At 45.5% G+C, this 19,258-nt stretch overlaps 1 protein-coding gene across 12 annotated transcripts in view; it reads right to left on the bottom strand.

The window, feature by feature from the left end:
* Positions 1-19,258, bottom strand: part of EVC (EvC ciliary complex subunit 1) — a 120,615-nt gene that overhangs the window by 99,941 nt on the left and 1,416 nt on the right. For all 12 annotated transcript variants that reach the window (XM_063705189.1, XM_019025384.4, XM_063705186.1 and 9 more), the window contains exons 2-4: positions 12,480-12,605; positions 2,446-2,529; positions 189-421 (exon numbers count right to left, since the gene is read on the bottom strand). In XM_063705189.1, coding sequence (XP_063561259.1) covers positions 189-421; positions 2,446-2,529; positions 12,480-12,605 — 443 coding nt within the window. The remainder of the gene's footprint in view (positions 1-188; positions 422-2,445; positions 2,530-12,479; positions 12,606-19,258) is intronic.

Raw genomic sequence — 19,258 nt, forward strand, 5'->3', positions numbered from 1 at the left:
GTTGGGCAATACAGCACAGGAAGTGACAAAGGCATCTGGGGCTCCGACGGTGATGCTGGGTCGCTGTGTGTACCTAGCAGAGTCACTGAACCTCTCTGGGCCTCTGTTTCCTCCTCTGACAATGATGTGACTCCCGGCCCACTCCAAGAGGACTGGAAGCCTCATCCTCCATTGCCCGCTCTCCTTACCTCTCACAGGCCAGCACCTCAGGGAAGGCGTTCACCCGGAGGAAGGTGCGGCTGAGAAACCTGTCATCGCTGGTGGCCGAGTGGACGCTGGATGAGGAGCTGCAGTCGTCCTTCTCACCCTGGCTCAGGCTCCCCAGGCTGCTGGAAGGAGAGGCCTCTACCGGCTGGTGTGGCAAGACAGCCTGCTTTAAGTTTTCATGCAGAGACGGGTTGGAGGAGCCATCGGCCAGAGGCTGGGGTGGCAGTAGGAAAGTCACACTCAGTCCATGTGATGCCTCAGGGATTTGATCTAGTATTCATAATTCTACCAGTGATTCACGCTAGCGGCTCACAGGAAGGTCTGCCTGGAGGAGACTGGCCAGGGTGCCAGCAGACACCACAGAGTTTCCGTCCCAGGTTCTGCCACATCAACATCCCAGAGGCCCGAATCACAGTTCACTTGTCCTCACAAGGCCAGCCCCTCTGCACCAGGTTCCTTCCCCTAAACTGCCAACCTGGATCTGTGCCCCGGACACCCAGCGCACCCTCCTCCAAGCTGCCAACTCTGACCTACCTCCTCCATAGCCACCGCTTGCCCTGACCCAGTTCTCTCCCTGCTACTGACCCCCTGGCCTGCTCCCTCCACGAATCCTGCCAACCACCTGTCCTTCGCCTGCACAGAGCAGGAGTCACCCTCCTGCCCTCTGCCCACCGACAGGCTCCACGCTCCTAATCAAGAAGCTGGAACACCATGCACACCAGGCACACAGGAGGTCACATACTGGGGCCTGGCACGGCTAGAGGGCCCAGCAAATGTCAGCTTCCACCTCTGGCTGCCCGAGCCACAATGAAGTGGCTCTGGCTTAGATGCTCCTGGTCACTTCGTAATTCTGGCCTTTCCAGACTTTGGTCCCCCTACCTGAAACACCCCCCATTTGTTGTTTGCTAGGCGGAAGCGTTCCTTCCTCCAGGCGTGGATCCTGGACCCCATACTGGCTTCACAGGTCCCTGGGCATCTGCCTCTTGCCTATTTCATCATGCACTGTTCTGCATTCTTGGTGTATTCCAATCCACTCAGGCAGTGAGGGCCTCCAGGGTGGGGCTGACGCTCTGCTGACTATGGTGTGACCCCCAGGGCCCACACAGGGCCTACCCAGAGGATGGAGAAATGCCCTTCATCCACCCACCTGTCCCACCCTTCAACCACGTGAAGGACGTGGTTCCCAATGTGGGTTCCAGGGAACAGTTCCTTGAGCCAGTTACTGCTCACCACAAAGGTTCCATGGAAAAATTAGTTTGGTAAAGCTTGTGTTAAACAAGGTGAAATATTCCTTTGGTGCAGGAATTCTCAGAACTTCCAATAGGCTTTGGCTGTCTTCAAAAGCAAATAATAACTGAAAGATCCTAACATGTTCTGAGTGCTCAGATGTTGTGCACTGTTCTGAGCCCTCATGTATGTTATCCTGTGTAACACCCAAAACAACTGGGTGAGGCAGGAGCACCATCATCCCCATTTCACAGATAGAGACTGAGGCAGGAGAACTCAGGTAACGCCACACAGTGAATGGCTGAGATGGGGTTAGGACTGAGTTGCTGTGACTCCAGAGCTCGTCATCCTGAACACCAAGAAAGCAAGCCACATTTTCCCAAACTGATTTTACTAGGAAACTTTTTTGCACAAAGCACCTCCCAGGCTGAGGGCTCCGGGAAGCACCATGGAAGGTGTAACCATAGCCAGGTGTTGGGGTCTGACTCTGGCTCTGCCACTTCCTGTCACGTGACCTCAGGTCACTCGCCTCTCTGGGCCTCAGTTTCCTTACGTGTAAAGTGGAGACATTATTTACCTGATAGGCATAACACCAAGTTGAAATGCCTGATGCATGACAAATACTTAACACAACACTGGCCCTGTCCACCTAAGTGTTCAGTAAGTGCCAGCTGCTGGCATTATTAGTCCAGGGCTCTGTGAATGAGGATTAGCGCTCAGAACTGAGTCGGTATCAGTGTTTGTATTAGTGTTAAAAAGGCAGAGAGGGAGCTGTCCTACTGTGCTGTTACCTCGTGTCCCTAGGGATACAAGGAACCATGGAACTTCCTTACCGTGGTTACCATGGGCATGTCCTGCTCCTGAGCCTCAAAACTACCCCTACTAAAATGACTTGCCATAAAACCCTCAAACAGGACCAAACATCACACAGTTAATCCCCCCACTTTCCTCCCAATCTCTGGCACATGACGGAAGTAACTGGCTTTCTATGATGGAGCTCAGGACTCTCACCCGGAACTTCTGATTGATGGGGTAGATGACTTTGGCCTTCAGGGCGAATGCTGTGATATTGCTGTTGGAAGGCGGCTCACATTCCTGGGAGGGAAAGACACAAACGGTATGGGAAACTTTCTGTAAAATGAAGGATAAGTTGTCAAGTTTTTCCAAAATGCCACATCCCATTTGTAATAGCAGCCTCAGAAAGGGACCATGATAGGCACATTTAGATTCATATTAGCTCTTCCTTGCCAGAAGGAAAATGGATGGATGGGTGGACGAACAGATGGATGGATAGATGGATGGATGGGTGAATGAATGGGTGGGTGGGCAGATGGATAGATGGGTGGATGGATGGATAGGTAGACAGATGAATAGATGGGTGGTTGGATGGAAGGATGGACAGACAGATTGGTGAATGAAAAGGTGGAGAGATAGATGGATGGATGAAAAAATAGATGGGGATATGGACAGATGGATGAACAGACAAATGCTATCATAAGAGAATGGCACAATGTTCATTTAATTACAATTCTTCAGCTTTGGAAGAAATAAGGATTTGAATAACTTAAGACTAATTAACAAGAGAGTCTCCTAAGGAATTAGAAAAAGCAAACGCACAGAATAATTTTAGCATTGCCAGGGGTATAAGCACACGCAGTCATATTCACACACAAGAGTTGGGATCAGACCCTTAAACAAAAGGAAGTGGTTGGGCAAGTCTTCTAACTTCTCTGAACCTCAGTCTTCCCAGATAGTAAACCAGCAGAGTATCTGCCCTCGAAGACCACATTCATGAAGCACCCTGCTGAGTCACTACAAAAGAGAAGAAACTTTAGGAAATAAAGGGTATTCAGTTAGGAAAAGAGGAAGTCAAATTGTCCCTGTTTGCAGACGACATGATTGTATATCTAGAAAACCCCACTGTCTCAGCCCAAAATCTCCTTAAGCTGATAAGCAACTTCAGCAAAGTCTCAGGATACAAAATCAATGTACAAAAATCACAAGCATTCTTATACACCAACAACAGACAAACAGAGAGCCAAATCATGAGTGAACTCCCATTCACAATTGCTTCAAAGAGAATAAAATACCTAGGAATCCAACTTACAAGGGATGTGAAGGACCTCTTCAAGGAGAACTACAAACCACTGCTCAACGAAATAAAAGAGGATACAAACAAATGGAAGAACATTCCATGTTCATGGGTAGGAAGAATCAATATCGTGAAAATGGCCATACTGCCCAAGGTCATTTACAGATTCAATGCCATCCCCATCAAGCTACCAATGACTTTCTTCACAGAATTGGAAAAAACTACTTTAAAGTTCATATGGAACCAAAATAGAGCCCGCATCGCCAAGTCAATCCTAAGCCAAAAGAACAAAGCTGGAGGCATCACACTACCTGACTTCAAACTATACTACAAGGCTATAGTAACCAAAACAGCATGGTACTGGTACCAAAACAGAGATATAGATCAATGGAACAGAACAGAGCCCACAGAAATAATGCCGCATATCTACAACTATCTGATCTTTGACAAACCTGAGAAAAGCAAGCAATGGGGAAAGGATTCCCTATTTAATAAATGGTGCTGGGAAAACTGGCTAGCCATATGGAGAAAGCTGAAACTGGATCCCTTCCTTACACCTTATACAAAAATCAATTCAAGATGGATTAAAGACTGAAACATTAGACCTAAAACCATAAAAACCCTAGAAGAAAACCTAGGCATTACCATTCACGACATAGGCATGGGTAAGGACTTCATGTCTAAAACAGCAAAAGCAATGGCAACAAAAGCCAAAATTGACAAATGGGATCTAATTAAACTAAAGAGCTTCTGCACAGCAAAAGAAACTACCATCAGAGTGAACAGGCAACCTACAAAATGGGAGAAAATTTTCCCAACCTACTCATCTGACAAAGGGCTAATATCCAGAATCTATAATGAACTCCAACAAATTTACAAGAAAAAAACAAACAACCCCATCAAAAAGTGGGTGAAGGACATGAACAGACACTTCTCAAAAGAAGACATTTATGCAGCCAAAAAACACATGAAAAAATGCTCATCACCACTGGCCATCAGAAAAATGCAAATCAAAACCACAATGAGATACCATCTCACACCAGTTAGAATGGCAATCATTAAAAAGTCAGGAAACAACAGGTGCTGGAGAGGATGTGGAGAAAAAGGAACACTTTTACACTGTTGGTGGGACTGTAAACTAGTTCAACCATTGTGGAAGTCAGTGTGGCGATTCCTCAGGGATCTAGAACTGGAAATACCATTTGACCCAGCCATCCCATTACTGGGTATATACCCAAAGGACTATAAATCATGCTGCTATAAAGACACATGCACACGTATGTTTATTGCGGCATTATTCACAATAGCAAAGACTTGGAACCAACCCAAATGTCCAACAATGATAGACTGGATTAAGAAAATGTGGCACATATACACCATGGAATACTATGCAGCCATAAAAAATAATGAGTTCATGTCCTTTGTAGGGACATGGATGAAATTGGAAATCATCATTCTCAGCGAATTATCGCAAGAACAAAAAACCAAACACCACATATTCTCACTCAAAGGTGGGAACTGAACAATGAGATCACATGGACATAGGAAGGGGAATATCACACTCTGGGGACTGTTGTGGGGTGGGGGGAGGGGGGAGGGATAGCATCGGGAGATATACCTAATGCTAGATGACAAGTTAGTGGGTGCAGCGCACCAGCATGGCACATGTATACATATGTAACTAACCTGCACAATGTGCACATGTACCCTAAAACTTAAAGTATAATAAAAAAAAAAAAAAGAAAAGAGAAGAAACTCATCAGTGGGCTGCTTTGCATAGTGGCACAACACACTACTGTCAAATCCTGCTCAGGAATCACCTCCCCTGACTCATTAATAAGAAGCTGGATGGACTTATCCATGGCCTGCCCTATATCCCCACATCCTCTGCATCTCTCTCCTGTTGGGTCATCCTCACCCCAGCCCTGCACTTTGTAAAGTCAGTGCTGAATCAATGCTTTGGAAACAACCGGATAGTGAATGAAGATAAGCAGACAGGCAAGCCCAAAGCCTGGCGCTGCAGACCATGAGAAATCTCTACTGGGCAATTCTGAACACACTGATGGAAGAAAACTGCATCTGTGTCAACCCAGGTGCTTCTCAACCACGTCTTGAAGAGTGAGCTCCATCACCAATGACCGATTTCCAATCACAAAGTTCACCTTGGAATAAGACACCCTATTGTGGGAAACACAGGATTGATCACTTGCTCCTAATTTGAGGTGCTGACACAGCCTCCACTGAGCCAGCACTGTGGCCTAGATACGTCTCCAGGAAAAGCTGCACCGTGATGCCCTGTGAGCAACACGGGAGGGACGCTCCACACCAGGGGCTCCTGTTCTTGTCGTTTCTCTGTACCTTACAACTCACAAAAAGACTTGGGTGACAAGAATGGGGGAAGACCCCTCATTATTCCTTATATAAAATTAACTCAAGATGGATTAAAGACTTAAATGTAAAACCCAAAACTATAAAAACCCTAGAAGAAAATCTAGGCAATACCATTCAGGACACAGGCACAGGCAAAGATTTCACGACAAAAATGCCAAAAGCAACTGCAACAAAAGCAAAAACTGACAAATGCGATCTAATTAAAGAGCTTCTGCACAGCAAAAGAAACTATCATCAGAGTGTAAGACAATCTACAGAAGGGGAGAACATTTTTACAATCTACCCATCTGACAAGGGTCTAACATCCAGAATCTACAAGGAACTTAAACAAATTTGCAAGAATAAAACAACCCCATTAAAAAGTGGGCAAAGGACATGAACAGACATTTCTCAAAAGAAAACATTCACGTGGCCACCAAACATATGAAAAAAAGCTCAACATCACTGATCATTAGAGAGATGCAAATCAAAACCACAATGAGATACCATCTCATGCCAGTCAGAATGGCGATTATTAAAAAGTCAAGAAACAACAGATGCTGGTGAGGCTGTGGAGAAAAAGGAAAACTTTTACACTGTTGGTGGGAATGTAGATTAGTTCAACCATTGTGGAAGACAGTGTGGCGATTCCTCAAAGAGCTAGAAGCAGAAATGCCATTTGTCCCAGCAATCCTTTTACTGGGTATCTACCCAAAGGAATAGAAATCATTCTATTATAAAGATACATGCATGTGTATGTTCATTGCACTATTCACAATAGCAAAGACATGGAATCAAGCCAAAAGCCCATCCATGATAGAGTGGATAAAGAAAATGTGGTACATATACACTATGGAATGCTATGCAGCCATAAAAAGGAACAAGATCATGTCCTTTGCAGGGGCATAGATGGAGCTGGAAGCCATTATCCTCAGCAAACTAACACAGGAACAGAAAACCAAACACCGCATGTTCTCACTTATAAGTAGAAGCTAGACAATGAGAACACATAGACACATTGAGTTGGGGGAACAACACACACTGGGGCCTGTTGGGGGCGAGGGGAGGGAGAGGATCAGGGAGAATAGCTAGTGCATGCTGGGCTTAACACCTAGGTGACGGGTTGATCTGTGCAGCAAACCACCATGGCACACGTTTACCTATGTTACAAAGATGCACATCCTGCACATGTACCCCAGAACTTAAAATAAAAGTTGAAGAAAAGGTTTCAAGAAGCAAAAAAAAAAAAAAAACAGGGAAAACCACCAACATACGCTACCTCCCTAAGCTTCCAAGGACCCTACCACAGAGGTCACTGTCTCCACTTCCAGACAGAGAAAATGAGTCACAGAGAGGTGAAGTCACGTGCCCAAGGCCACACAGCTAATCATCGCTAGAACCGGGATCTGAACTCAGCTTTGCTGGCCCCAGGTCTGCCCTCTTTAGCCGATGCCATGCTGGCTGTGTCAACATGATGTGAATAACAGCAAGAGTAAGTGCCATGAAGATTAAAGGGAAGTGGGGGTTCGTGGAGAAGGTCCCTGAGCTTGGCTTCACCGTGTTCAGAAACCTATTATCAGATACTGAGGCACCGCACACTCCCACATCCCAAGTCCCCACATCCAACCGACCACCAATCCCATTAACTTAACCTCCTACATCTCTCTCGAATCCATGGCCCTGGCCTATGCCTCCAGCATATTTACCCTGAAGGGCTGCAATCACTTCCTAACCAGCTCCTCATCCATGTATTGAGGGTCTACCGTCTCCAGCCACCTTATGCATGTTTGCCCATTTAATTATCACACATCTGTCAGCTTGGGGAGGTGGGGACTATTATTATCATGCCCACCTTATGGTGCTGCGAACTGAGGATCAGAGGTTAACACCTTCCAATTCATTCTCCCTGTGGGAATCGAATGATCTTTTAAACATTAATTTCCATCGATGTGCCTCTTAAAATCCTTCCTGGCCTCCCTCTGACCTGAGGGTACAGAGCCTGGCCTGCTCTCAATCCCCTGCATTCTGGCCCACTTTCTGCTTGGAGTTTTGTCAGTGAACAAGGAATGGCAGGAAGATGGAAAAGGCTGAACTCAGGACTCATTTGCGGAGTCCATTGCAAAATGAAAATGGGGATTCTTATTTAATAATGATCAAGAATTTCAAGATAGTGACAGCAGAGTCCACCAGCCAAGAGTGGGCCTATCTGAGCGTGGTCCCTGTGACCTCACAGGTCACACCCAGGACACCAGCCCTGGCTGACTGTCCAGGGGAGACACATTTGCTCAAGGGAAAGATACAAAAGCAAAAGGGCCCTGTGCATTTGTAAACTTCCTACAAACAGGGGAGAAAAGAAGGACAAAGAAAAGGGTGACCATGAGAGAAAAGCAAATCCCTGCTTCCCAGGAGTTGACCTTCAAGAGGGGAATACAAAACAAAAACCTAATTATGAAAAGGAAAGGGCCAGGCGCGGTGGCTCACACCTGTAATCCCAGCACTTTGGGAGGCCAAGGCGGGCAGATCACGAGGTGAGGAGTTCGAGACCAGCCTGACCAACATGGTGAAACCCCGCCTCTACTAAAAAATACACAAATTAGCTGGGTGTGGTGGCACACGCCTGTAATCCCAGCTACTCAGGAGGCTGAGGCAGGAGAATCACTTGAATCCAGGAGGCAGAGGTTGCAGGGAGCCGAGATCGCACCACTGCACTCCAGACTGGACAACAGAGTGAGATTTCATCTCAAAAAAAAAAAAAAAAAAAAGAGGGAAAGGATGTTGGTGCGGGATCCACCCGAGACCTGTAGGCGCAGCACCTGGGGATGGAGGAGCCGGGAAATGGGCATCAGAAACACATCCCAGCTGGCAGGAAGGCTCCACCTGATCTGTCTACCTGCAGACTGCAACCCCTGCAGGGCCAGCCCAAGGATGGTCATGGTCTTTGCCAGGGGATGAAGGATGCAGGAGCATGTGACACCTGAAATCAGGGAAGGAGCGGGCTCTGCTACCTGAACAGGAGCCACTGCCTTTAGTTTTTTAAAGCTCTCCTCATTAAGGTCAGGTGTCCTCCAAATTCTGAGAGTCTCCCCAGCTGAAGCAATACAATTATTTAGAAAATTGGTTGCAGCGAAATCTACAAGGTAAAACTTCCTCAGCTGGAGCAATGCAATTATTCAGAAAATTGGTTAAAGTATAATTGCAGGAAATGAAAAGCCATTTCCATCACCAATATAAAGGGGTTCTTTTCAGAGAATGCATAAATGCATCCTTACAAGCTCTACCCACTCTCCTTCCCTCCAAAGCAAAGGAGTGGGATGGAGAGACAGAGGCTGTGGAATAGCATGCCTCAGAGCCTTCTGGAATTTTCTGTTTGTTTTCGGCTGAGATGAGTTGTTCATTAAACAGAGGTCATCCAAGGCGTGGCAGGAACCACAAGGCCCTGATTTTCTGTGCACTAGAGGACAAGAAAGTTATAGCTCGACCCACTGGGCCAAAGCAGCCCTGACCACATATTTTGACAAGCTCAGTCTGCAGAAAGCAAAAGCATTCTGACAAGCCAGTCACTGGAACAAGGAGATCTTTCACTTAACCCTTGGCAATTATTAGCTTGATAATGGGCATCTGCTAGGTGTAGCTGAATAGTGAACAAGACATTACTAGGCAGAAAAAAATAACCTTACAGAGGGGTAGAAAGATTTAGGCCCCCCTGCAAACACTGATTGAGCACTTATTCTGTGGCAGGAACGTTCACACGCATTAACTCAGCCCTGGGTGACTCGGGAATGGCAGGGGGAGCACCATCACTGCTGTCATTTTAAATGAGAAACTTGAGGCTCAGACAGGTTATGCTTCCTGCCCAACATCACACAGTAAACATGTGGCAGAGCTGGGACTGGGTTCCAGGATTCTAGGTCCCAAAGCCAGATGTGTTTTCATCACATTCAAGGGTACCCTATGTGTGAGCAGCATTGTTTAACAGCTTTATTGAGATTTAATTCACACACCCTGCAGTTCACTCATGTATACTATTTCATAGTTCTCCCTATCTTCAGATATGTGCAGCCATCACTATAGTCAACTTTATTTATTTATTTTGAGACAGAGTCTTGCTCTGTCACTTAAGCTGGAGTGCAGTGGCACAATCTCAGCTCACGGCAACCTCCGCCTCCTGGGTTCAAGCAATTCTCCTGCCTCAGCCTCCTAAGTAGCTGGGACTACAGGCATGCACCACCACACCCAGCTGATTTTTGTATTTTTACTAGAGATGGGGTTCACCATGTTGGCCAGGTTGGTCTCAAACTCCTGACCTTAAGTGTCTGCCCGCCTCAGCCTCCCAAAATGCTGGGATTACAGGCATGAGCCACCATGCCCAGCCTATAGTCAACTTTAGAACATTTTCATGGCATCAAAGAGAAACCCTGTCCTCTTTCACTGTCACCCCATCCCTCCCTTTCCTCTGCCTCAGCCCCTGGAAACCACTCATCTACTTTCTGTCTGTATAAATCTTCCTATTCTAGACATTTCACAGGAATGGAATCCTATAACATGTGGTCTTTTGTGAGTGGCTTCTTTCATTTAGCATGTTTTCTAGGTTCACTCAGGTTGTAGCATCCATTGGCCCTTCATTTTATTTTATGGCCAAATAACCTTCCAATGTCTGCATATATCACATTTTATTTTTCCAGTTTTTCTATTTGGGTTGTTTCCACATTTTGGCTATTGTGAATAGTGTTGCTTTGAACATTTGTGTACAAGTTTTTGGGTGGACATCTGTTTTCACATCTGTCAGCAGATTCTAGTAGTGTGAGAGGGTGGGAGGGGGCACAGCAGTAGAGAGAGAGGAGGGGAAGAGACACAGAGACAGGGAGATGCCATGCACCTGCAGCTCACATACTGTCACAAAGATGCACACAGAAAGACCCACAGAGACACATGAGAGAGTGATGGACTGTGACATACACAGACACATGTGGAGAGGCAAGCACACAGTGTCAGAGACAGCACAGGGCACGTTCAAATAGGGGCTCAATCAGTGTTTGCAGGGAGACCTAAGTCTTTTTACCCTGCTGTAAAGTTAACTCATATTTTCCTGCCTAGTAATGTCTTACCTGTTCACTATTCAGCTACACCTAGCAGATGCCCATTATCAAGCTAATAATTACCAAGGGTAAAGTTAAAGATCTGCTTGTTCCAGACTCATCTCCTGCAAGCCATGTCCCAGGATAGCAGCAGAGGCTTCCCCATCTCTTCCCCCATCCACGTTGGCCAAGGGCAGGGCAATGCCCCCCTCTACAGGGATCCCACCAGCCAGGGAGGGAGATGCAGGGCTGACGCAAAAGCTGATTGTTCAGAGTAACTAGAAGCTGAGCCCTACTGACTTCGGACCTTTGGGGAAATCCGTTTTTAAATCCCGAGCCCACTTTCTTCTGTGGTAAGTTAAGGCTGCGGAACAGGATGGAACAGGTTGGAAAGGAGCAGAGGCTAGAAGTCAGGTGTGGGGACGCAGCACTCCAGAGCAGGGGCCTGGCAAACCCAAGGACAAATATCAGCTTGGCTACTCCCCCAGCTGCGGGACTCAGGAAAGCAGCCTACCTCTGAGCTTCGGCTTCCTCATCTGGAAAATGGGAATATAAATCAGATCAGCCTCACATGGCTGCTGAGAGAAGGGCACGAGATCATTCACGTGAGTGTTGGCATCACTCACAGGTGAGAGGTGTAAAACTGCCTGGCATGACTGATGCTAACAAATAATGCTAGTTCCATCTCTTCCCCTTATTCCAGAAGATGAAGCCTGCAGTACTTTCTAGGGGACAAGGAGGTGACTAGAAATGTCACATCCTCTCCACCCACGGGGCTCACCCAAAAAGCGATGTTCTGTGGATAGAGTAAGGGTTCCAGGAAGGCAGGAACAAAGAGAATTTTTTTAACATCTCTTTCAGAGGCCCAGCACCCCCACCCCTAGAGATTTAATTAAAGGAAGTAAAATGAAATGAAAATAAACAGACTTATGCACCAACATTCATAGTAGGCTTATTCATCACAGTCAAATTCTGAAAACAGCCCGGTCCGCCAATTAAATACACACAAATGGTGAGCAATCAACAAAGTGTGGCACATCCACACAGTTGACCGCCACTGAGCAATAAAAATGGCGAATTATTGATACACACAATGAAAGGGAAACATCTTAAGGCATTCTGTGGAGGGAACACAGGCACAGAACAGCACAATTCCATTTGCATAAGGTTCTAGAACTGCAGAACCAATCAATGGAAATCCCACGCATGGGCACCTCTGGAAGTGTGTGGGGGCGGGAAGTGACCAGAAAGGGGCACTAGAGGACTTGCTGGGTGATGAAAACATTCTCAGGTGGGTATTTGTTCTAAGGGGTATGCAGTTGTCAAAACTCATCAAACTGTAAAACCTAAAGTCTGCGCATTTGACTGTATGTAAATTATGCCTCAGAAAAGCAGCCCATTGGGAAACTATATCTGTCAGAGGCTTGTATACATGACACACGGCTGCCAGGAGGAATACCCCACCTCCCACATGTGCCACCACAAACAAACACCAACACCAAGCTTACATCAACAGCTTCCTTGTCCTTCGACATCTGCACTTCTCTCTTCCTCCTCCTCAATGGGGAGCCAGTTTCCGAGGGGGTCTGCGCATTAGACTCCAAATTCTTGAGCAGATTTTGAGTGTCGTCTTTCTAAAACCCGAAGGTCAGGAGTTGGGGGTGGATAGAAACACAACATTGAGGTCAGTCGGCCTGGTCCCCACCACGACTTTTGCCAGTCAACTCCCCCAGTCCAGCAGCCACTTCTGCTCGCCTCTGTGCTTCTCAAGCTTGGTCTTCTGTGTGTGACGCCTCCCACCCCACGTGGGGTCCGCTACACGTCCTTCAAGACTGCACAGGTCACCTTCCTGAGCGGTTCCCCTAAGGCCTCCAGGATGCCCCATTTCAGTGCACCCTCAGGACTTGAGGCAAGAGGCAGAGCAAAGCTCGTTCCATTTTTCTTCTAGGCTGGGGACCCCATTGGACTGGGAGCTCTTTGGATTTAACAACTAAGCATGAGAAATGGCACATGCATATAATTTTCCTGTTGATCTTGATCATTCTATTGAATGGTTTTTAAGACAATATGTTAGGTGACCTTAAGTTATAGAGTAGTTTCTATTCTGAACTACAATGAATGCTCATTATTTACGGATTCTGTATTTGCCAATTCCTGTACTTGCTAATATTTATTTAGAACCCCCAAATCAATGCTCATGGCGCTTTTACAGTTATTCACAAATACACGCAGAGCATGAACAATCTGAGTTGCCCAGCATGCACGTGCTCAGTTGAGATGGAACAAAGTAGCACTCTGCCTTCTTGTCTCTGCTCTCATGATGTAAAAAACATCCTTTTCATACTCTAGTAGCACAGTTTTTGCATTTCTGTGCTTTTTCTCGGTGACTTTACTGTTTAAAATAACCACCAAACACAGTGCAGAAGTGCTGTCTAGTCTCCCGAAACACAAGAAAACTATGACATGCCCTCTGGAGAAATGGGTGTGTTACAGAAGCTTCATTCAGGTGTGAGTTACAGTGCTGATGTCTGTGAGTCCAATGTGAATAAATTAAAAATATCTATTAAATAAGATATCTTTAAACAGAAACATACATAAAACTATGCTATGTATTGACTGGTTAATGGAAATGTTGTGACCAGAGGCTTGTAGGAACCTAACCCTGTTTTCCCCCCAGGAACAACGGTTCAGTGTTCACTAATGCTGTGTTCTCAGTGAGTTTACAGAACATAACTACCATGAATAAGGAGAGTAGACTATATTTAAAATTCTGTTATCTCAGACACTTCTCAACTTCCCCTTTAATCACTAGCTGCTCATGAATATAATCTTTGAACTAAAGAAACATCACCAGTTTGTCACTGAGTTAATCAGCTACTATTATCGAGCATCTGCTTTGTGTCAAGCCTTGTTCTAGGTACTGGGAATAGAGTAATGAACAAAATACACAGCCTCTGCTTTTGTGGCATTGACATTGCAGTGAGAGAAGAAAGAGGCAAACAAATGAAAAAATACATAGCAATTCAGGGACAATCATGTTCTAGAGTAACAGTGGAGGGTGGGGGAATGAAGGATGATGGGAGACAAAGTCTCTTGGACAAAGCGGCATTTGAGAAGGAACTTAAAAGAAGTGAGGCCATGAGCCATTGAGATATCTCAGGGAGGAGCATTCTACAGACAGAGAATAGCAAGTGCAAAGGCCGTGGAGGCAGGCCCATGCTGGGCATAGAGAGAAACCTGTGTAGATGCAGCCGTCAGTGGTGGGTCTTGGGGTAGATGATGAGGCCAGAGATTTCGGGGGTTGTTTACCAACCATGGCAGGCCAGTACAAGGGTCCTGCAAAGAAGAACCCAGTCAGATAGTCCTACAGTAAAGACATCGAGGAAAAAATATATATATCCCACAGAGGGAGCATCAGCATCACTTGAAAATGTCTAGAGGGTCACCAGCCATTTGAGGACAGACTCTAATATGAAAGATAAAATCCAAAACAAACAAAAGGAAAAAGCAAGCAGGGAACGCACTACACAGGGAAAAAAAACTTTAAACAAATAAACAACTAAAATATTATCAGAGAGATCAGAGAAGGTATTCCATTCATAAAATAAGAACAGGATAGAACATTCTCAGAACAAAAAAATGACTCTTCAAAATTGAAAATATGAAAAACTCAATACAAGTATAAAGTTGAGAAACGTCTCTCCGAAGATAATGTAAAAAAGACAAAGAGAATCGAAGTGAGAGAGAAAGACTAAGACTAGAAGCCCAATTCAACCTAAAAAAATGATAGGAGTTCTTGGAAGAAGAAACATATAAAAGGAAAAGAATCATCAAAGAAATCAAGAAAATGATTCTCGATCAAAAGGATGTTCCCAATGCCTGGCACCGTGGATGACAAACGACTTTCACCAAGACCATCGTGGTGCAATTTCATTTACTAGGAGCAAAGGTAAAGGTTCTTTAAGAGTCTACAGAGGAACAAAAGGAAAAGAGGTTTCGTGTAAGGTATCAAGGATCAGAATAGAATCAGTTTTCTCAACAGCAACCATGGAAATTATGAGATGAAGCAGAGTCCCCCCTTTTTAAGGGCCTGCAAATCCCTTGCTCTAAGCCTGGAAATAAAGGAAAATCCTGACTTTCTTCAAGGGAAATTATCAGCAACTTGATAAGCAAGAAGGTAATAGTCGCCTAAAACAATAGCCAAGGTAGTTAGAGTCAGGAGATGTTTGGTTTTCCTGCAGAAACTAAAGATAACATCTTAACATATGTCCCTGAGTTGTTTTTCAGAAATCTGGACCCCCATCAAATGGATCCACTCTGAGGATCCATGGCTGAGGTCCTCAGCTGCCCCTTATCTGAGATCTGAACTCTGAGCACCATTCTTTGTTCTAAAGCTCTTCCTGGGGGGCCCAGAGGAAGTCATGACCAGGAGCCTGAGCTAAGGTTCTTTTCTGCCGAACCTACATTTTAAAACAAAGCTTCTCTTCCTTGACAAAATTGCAAATCAGAAAATCTTTGAATCTACCTCTGACCTGCAAGCCTCCACTTCAAGATGTCTGGCCCTTTTAGGCCAAAACCAGTTGTAACCTTCATGTATTGATTTACAATTTTGCCTGTAACTTCTGCTTTCCTGAAATTTACCTCTACCTTTAAAAACCTCACCTGGAAGTCATCAGGGAGGTCAGGATTTGAGCATGAGCTGCCTAGTCCTCCTGGCTTGGTGCCCTGTGAATAAACACCTTCCTTTTTACCACTATAAAACCTCAGTGTCGCTATCTGGTCTTACTGTGCCAGGTGAGTGGAACCCAGTTTGGTTCTACAACAGCTAGAAGACAATGGAGGCTGGGTACAGTGGCTCACGCCTGTAATCCCAGCACTCTGGGAGGCCGAGGCAGGTGGATCACAAGCTCAGGAGTTCGAGACCAGACTGGCCAACATGGTGAAACCCCATCTCTACTAAAAATACAAAAATTAGCTGGGCATGGTGGCGCATGCCTGTAGTCCCAGCTACTGGGGAAGCTAAGGCAGAAGAATTGCTTGAACCCAGGAAGTGGAGGCTGCAGTGAGCCGAGATTGCACTACTGCACTCCAGCCTGGGTGACAGAGCAAGACTCTATCTCAAAAAAAAAAAAAAAAAAAAAAGGACAATGGAAAAATGCCTTCAAAATTCTGGAGGAAAATTATTCCCAATCTAATTATTCTTACCAAATTAAGTATAAAGATAGAAGAATATATTTTCAGACATAGAAGTTCTCAAAAGAATTGCATCCATCCCTTTTTGAAAAAGCTACTGAAGGATGTGCTCCAGGCATGCAATGAAATTAGCTAACAAAAGGGGAGTGCCAGGGAATCCCTGAAACAGGATTCAACCCAGAAGAGACGTGAGAAACTCCCAGCATGATGAGTAGCTGCTTCTCAAACTTTAAGAACATGTAAATCACCAGGAGGGCTTATTAAACACAGCTTGCTGGACTTATCCCTACAGATTCTCCTTCAGTGAGTCTGAGGTAGAGCCCAAGAATTTGCATTTCTATCAAGCTCCCCAAGATATTGATGCTGCTGGTCTGGTCCACATTTTAGAGAGCTGTCTAGAGAATAACCAGCTCAAACTAGAGCTTGTCAGAATGTTTCTGGGAGAGATATTTTTCTCAAGAAGATAAAATGGATCAAATATCTAATGCATTCAAATGTCTTGAACACAAAGGCACATATGTGGGGGAGAGTTAAATGAATGATAAGTACACAGAATCTAAGCAAATGAAAAAACCGAGGCCAGATGTGGTGGCTCACACCTGTGATCTTGGCACTTTGGGAGGTGAAAGCAGGAAGACTGCTTGAGCCCAGGAGTTTGAGACCAGCCTGGGCAACATGGCAAAATAGAAAAATACGGAAAATAGAAAAAAAAAAAAAATTAGCCAGGCATGGTGGTGCAAGCCTGTAGTCCCAGCTACTTGGGAGGCTGAAGCGGGAGGATCACCTGAGCCCAAGAGGTCAAAGCTACTGTGAACTGTGATCATGCCACTGAACTCCAGCCCAGGCAATCAAGTGAGACCCTATCTCAAACAAAACAAAAAACAAAAAAAGAGAATAGCTATTAATTTCAGGAAAAACAAAATGTTGTGCAAGAAGGTATTCATAAACATAATTGATCCTTAACTTGCAGTAGATAATGTTTGTAGAATTGTAATAATGGAAACACTGAATACAAATTTAACCAAATTCCCCTATAACCTCCGTATTGGGAGTGTGGTGGTGGTGTTGGGAAGAGTGGACATTTTATGGAGGAAGGGAGGCAACAGAGCTAAGTCCTCTTCCTTTCCACAGTGGAAGGTCAACGGCTATTGCACGCAGCCAAAAAAAAAAAAAAAAAAAAAAAAAATGCAAGCAGCAGCAATATAGGCACATTATTTAGAAATGGGAAGTAAATTCCCAAAATAATCAGCTGAAAGAGTTAACAAGGCCACTGTTGAGAAGTAGAAAATGGGTGGGGCTATTGCTCCTTTTGAACTAATACTTTAAATTATGTGCATGAACAACTTTGATGTAAATAAAACAGGTTTAATGATGAAATAAGTTAAAATAACAAAATAAAAACAGCAAAAGGAAAGCAGTGCAAGATAAAATTGTGACTTGGAACAGAGGAGGAGAACAAAGAGTGCCCAGAAAGCAGGGAAGTACCCGATCTAGCGTGGAAGGTTAAGGCTTCCCTAGTTAAGAAGGTGATCTCTCTGGGTCCTGACGGCTGAGCAGGATAGAGTCTGAGAAAGGACCGCGCAGGCGGAGAGAACAGATGTGCAGAAGTGCAGAGGTGTACGGGGAACAGCGAGGTGTCTTGAGTGGCTGGAGAGCAGGATGAGGCAAGTGGCTGGGCACCTGTGCATCAGGGTAGGTGCTCAGGGGAAGGTAAGCCACTGTATGCACCATGCTAGAAAACTGGGCATTATCTTTATTTATTTATTTATTTATTTATTAGATGGAGTTTCATTCTTGTTGCCCAGGCTGGAGTGCAATGGCATGATCTCGGCTCACTGCAACCTCCACCTCCTGGGTTCAAGCGATTCTCTTGCCTTAGCCTCCCCAGTAGCTGGGATTACAGGCATGCACCACCACGCCTGGCTAATTTTGTATTTTTAGTAGAGATAGGGTTTCTCTATGTTGGTCAGGCTGGTCTCTAATTTTTTTTTTTTTTTTGAGACGGAGCCTTGCTCTATCGCCCAGGCTGGAGTGCAATGGTGCGATCTCGGCTCACTGCAACCTCCGCCTCCCAGGTTCCAGCGATTCTCCTGCCTCGGCCTCCTGAGTAGCTGGGATTACAGGCTCCTGCCACCACACCAGCTAATTTTTGTATTTTTAGTAGAGGCAGGGTTTCACCATATTGGCCAGGCTGGTCTCGAACTCCTGACCTCAGCTGATCAGCTCGCCTTGGCCTCCCAAAGTGCTGGGATTACAGGCATGAGCCACAGTGCCCAGCCTGGGCATTATCTTTTGCAGGCAGCCAGGAGTCACTGGAGGTGTTTAATCAGGAGAATCATATTGTCTGACACACATTTTATAAATAAAAACTAGAGGGAGGAGACAGGAGGAAAAGAATCTCATTAGAAAGAAGGTTGTTGCAAGGATCACATCAAACTGTAACAAAATCCTATTAGTCCTACTTTGAGCCACAGACCCCTCCATGGCTGCCACCCTGGTCTGAGCCACCATCACCCTCAACTGACTAGCTGTGCAAACCCAGATGGCTTGGTTAATCCCGGTAAGCCTCAGCTGACTCAGCTAGCAAATGGGATACTAACCACCACCTCACCAGGTAGCAGATACTTAAGGCTCTAGCTTTGAGGTTCAAACCAACTAGGGTTGAAATTCAGCCCCACTGTTTACTCATCGTGGCACCCTGGACAAATAACCTTGCAGAGCATCCACTGCCTCACTGTAAAGTGGGGATAATGGCAGTTCCTCCACCTCATGGGCTGGAGGATAAAGAACCAGATGTCTATAAACACTGCACAGGACACCCAGCCAAGTCTCTGTGTGTTACTTCCCTTTCTCTCTCCATGCAACAAGCCAGCATCTCTTAGTGTCTCTTAATCACCAGCAGGATCTGACAACCCCCAACTCACCTACGAGCATCTTGCATTATCTCAGTTTCAGCCCTCATCAGCGCTTTGCGGTGTAATGCTCCCCATGAGTCACCAAATTCCCCTATATTCTGAAAGAGCCTGTGCCTACATGGAAACCGCACAAGATCTGTCTCCTCTTCCCACGGGCCAGAAATGGGGGCAGCAAGACC

Source organism: Gorilla gorilla, chromosome 3 (assembly GCF_029281585.2).
Source record: "Gorilla gorilla gorilla isolate KB3781 chromosome 3, NHGRI_mGorGor1-v2.1_pri, whole genome shotgun sequence".
In the NCBI taxonomy this organism is placed as follows: Eukaryota; Metazoa; Chordata; class Mammalia; order Primates; family Hominidae; genus Gorilla; species Gorilla gorilla.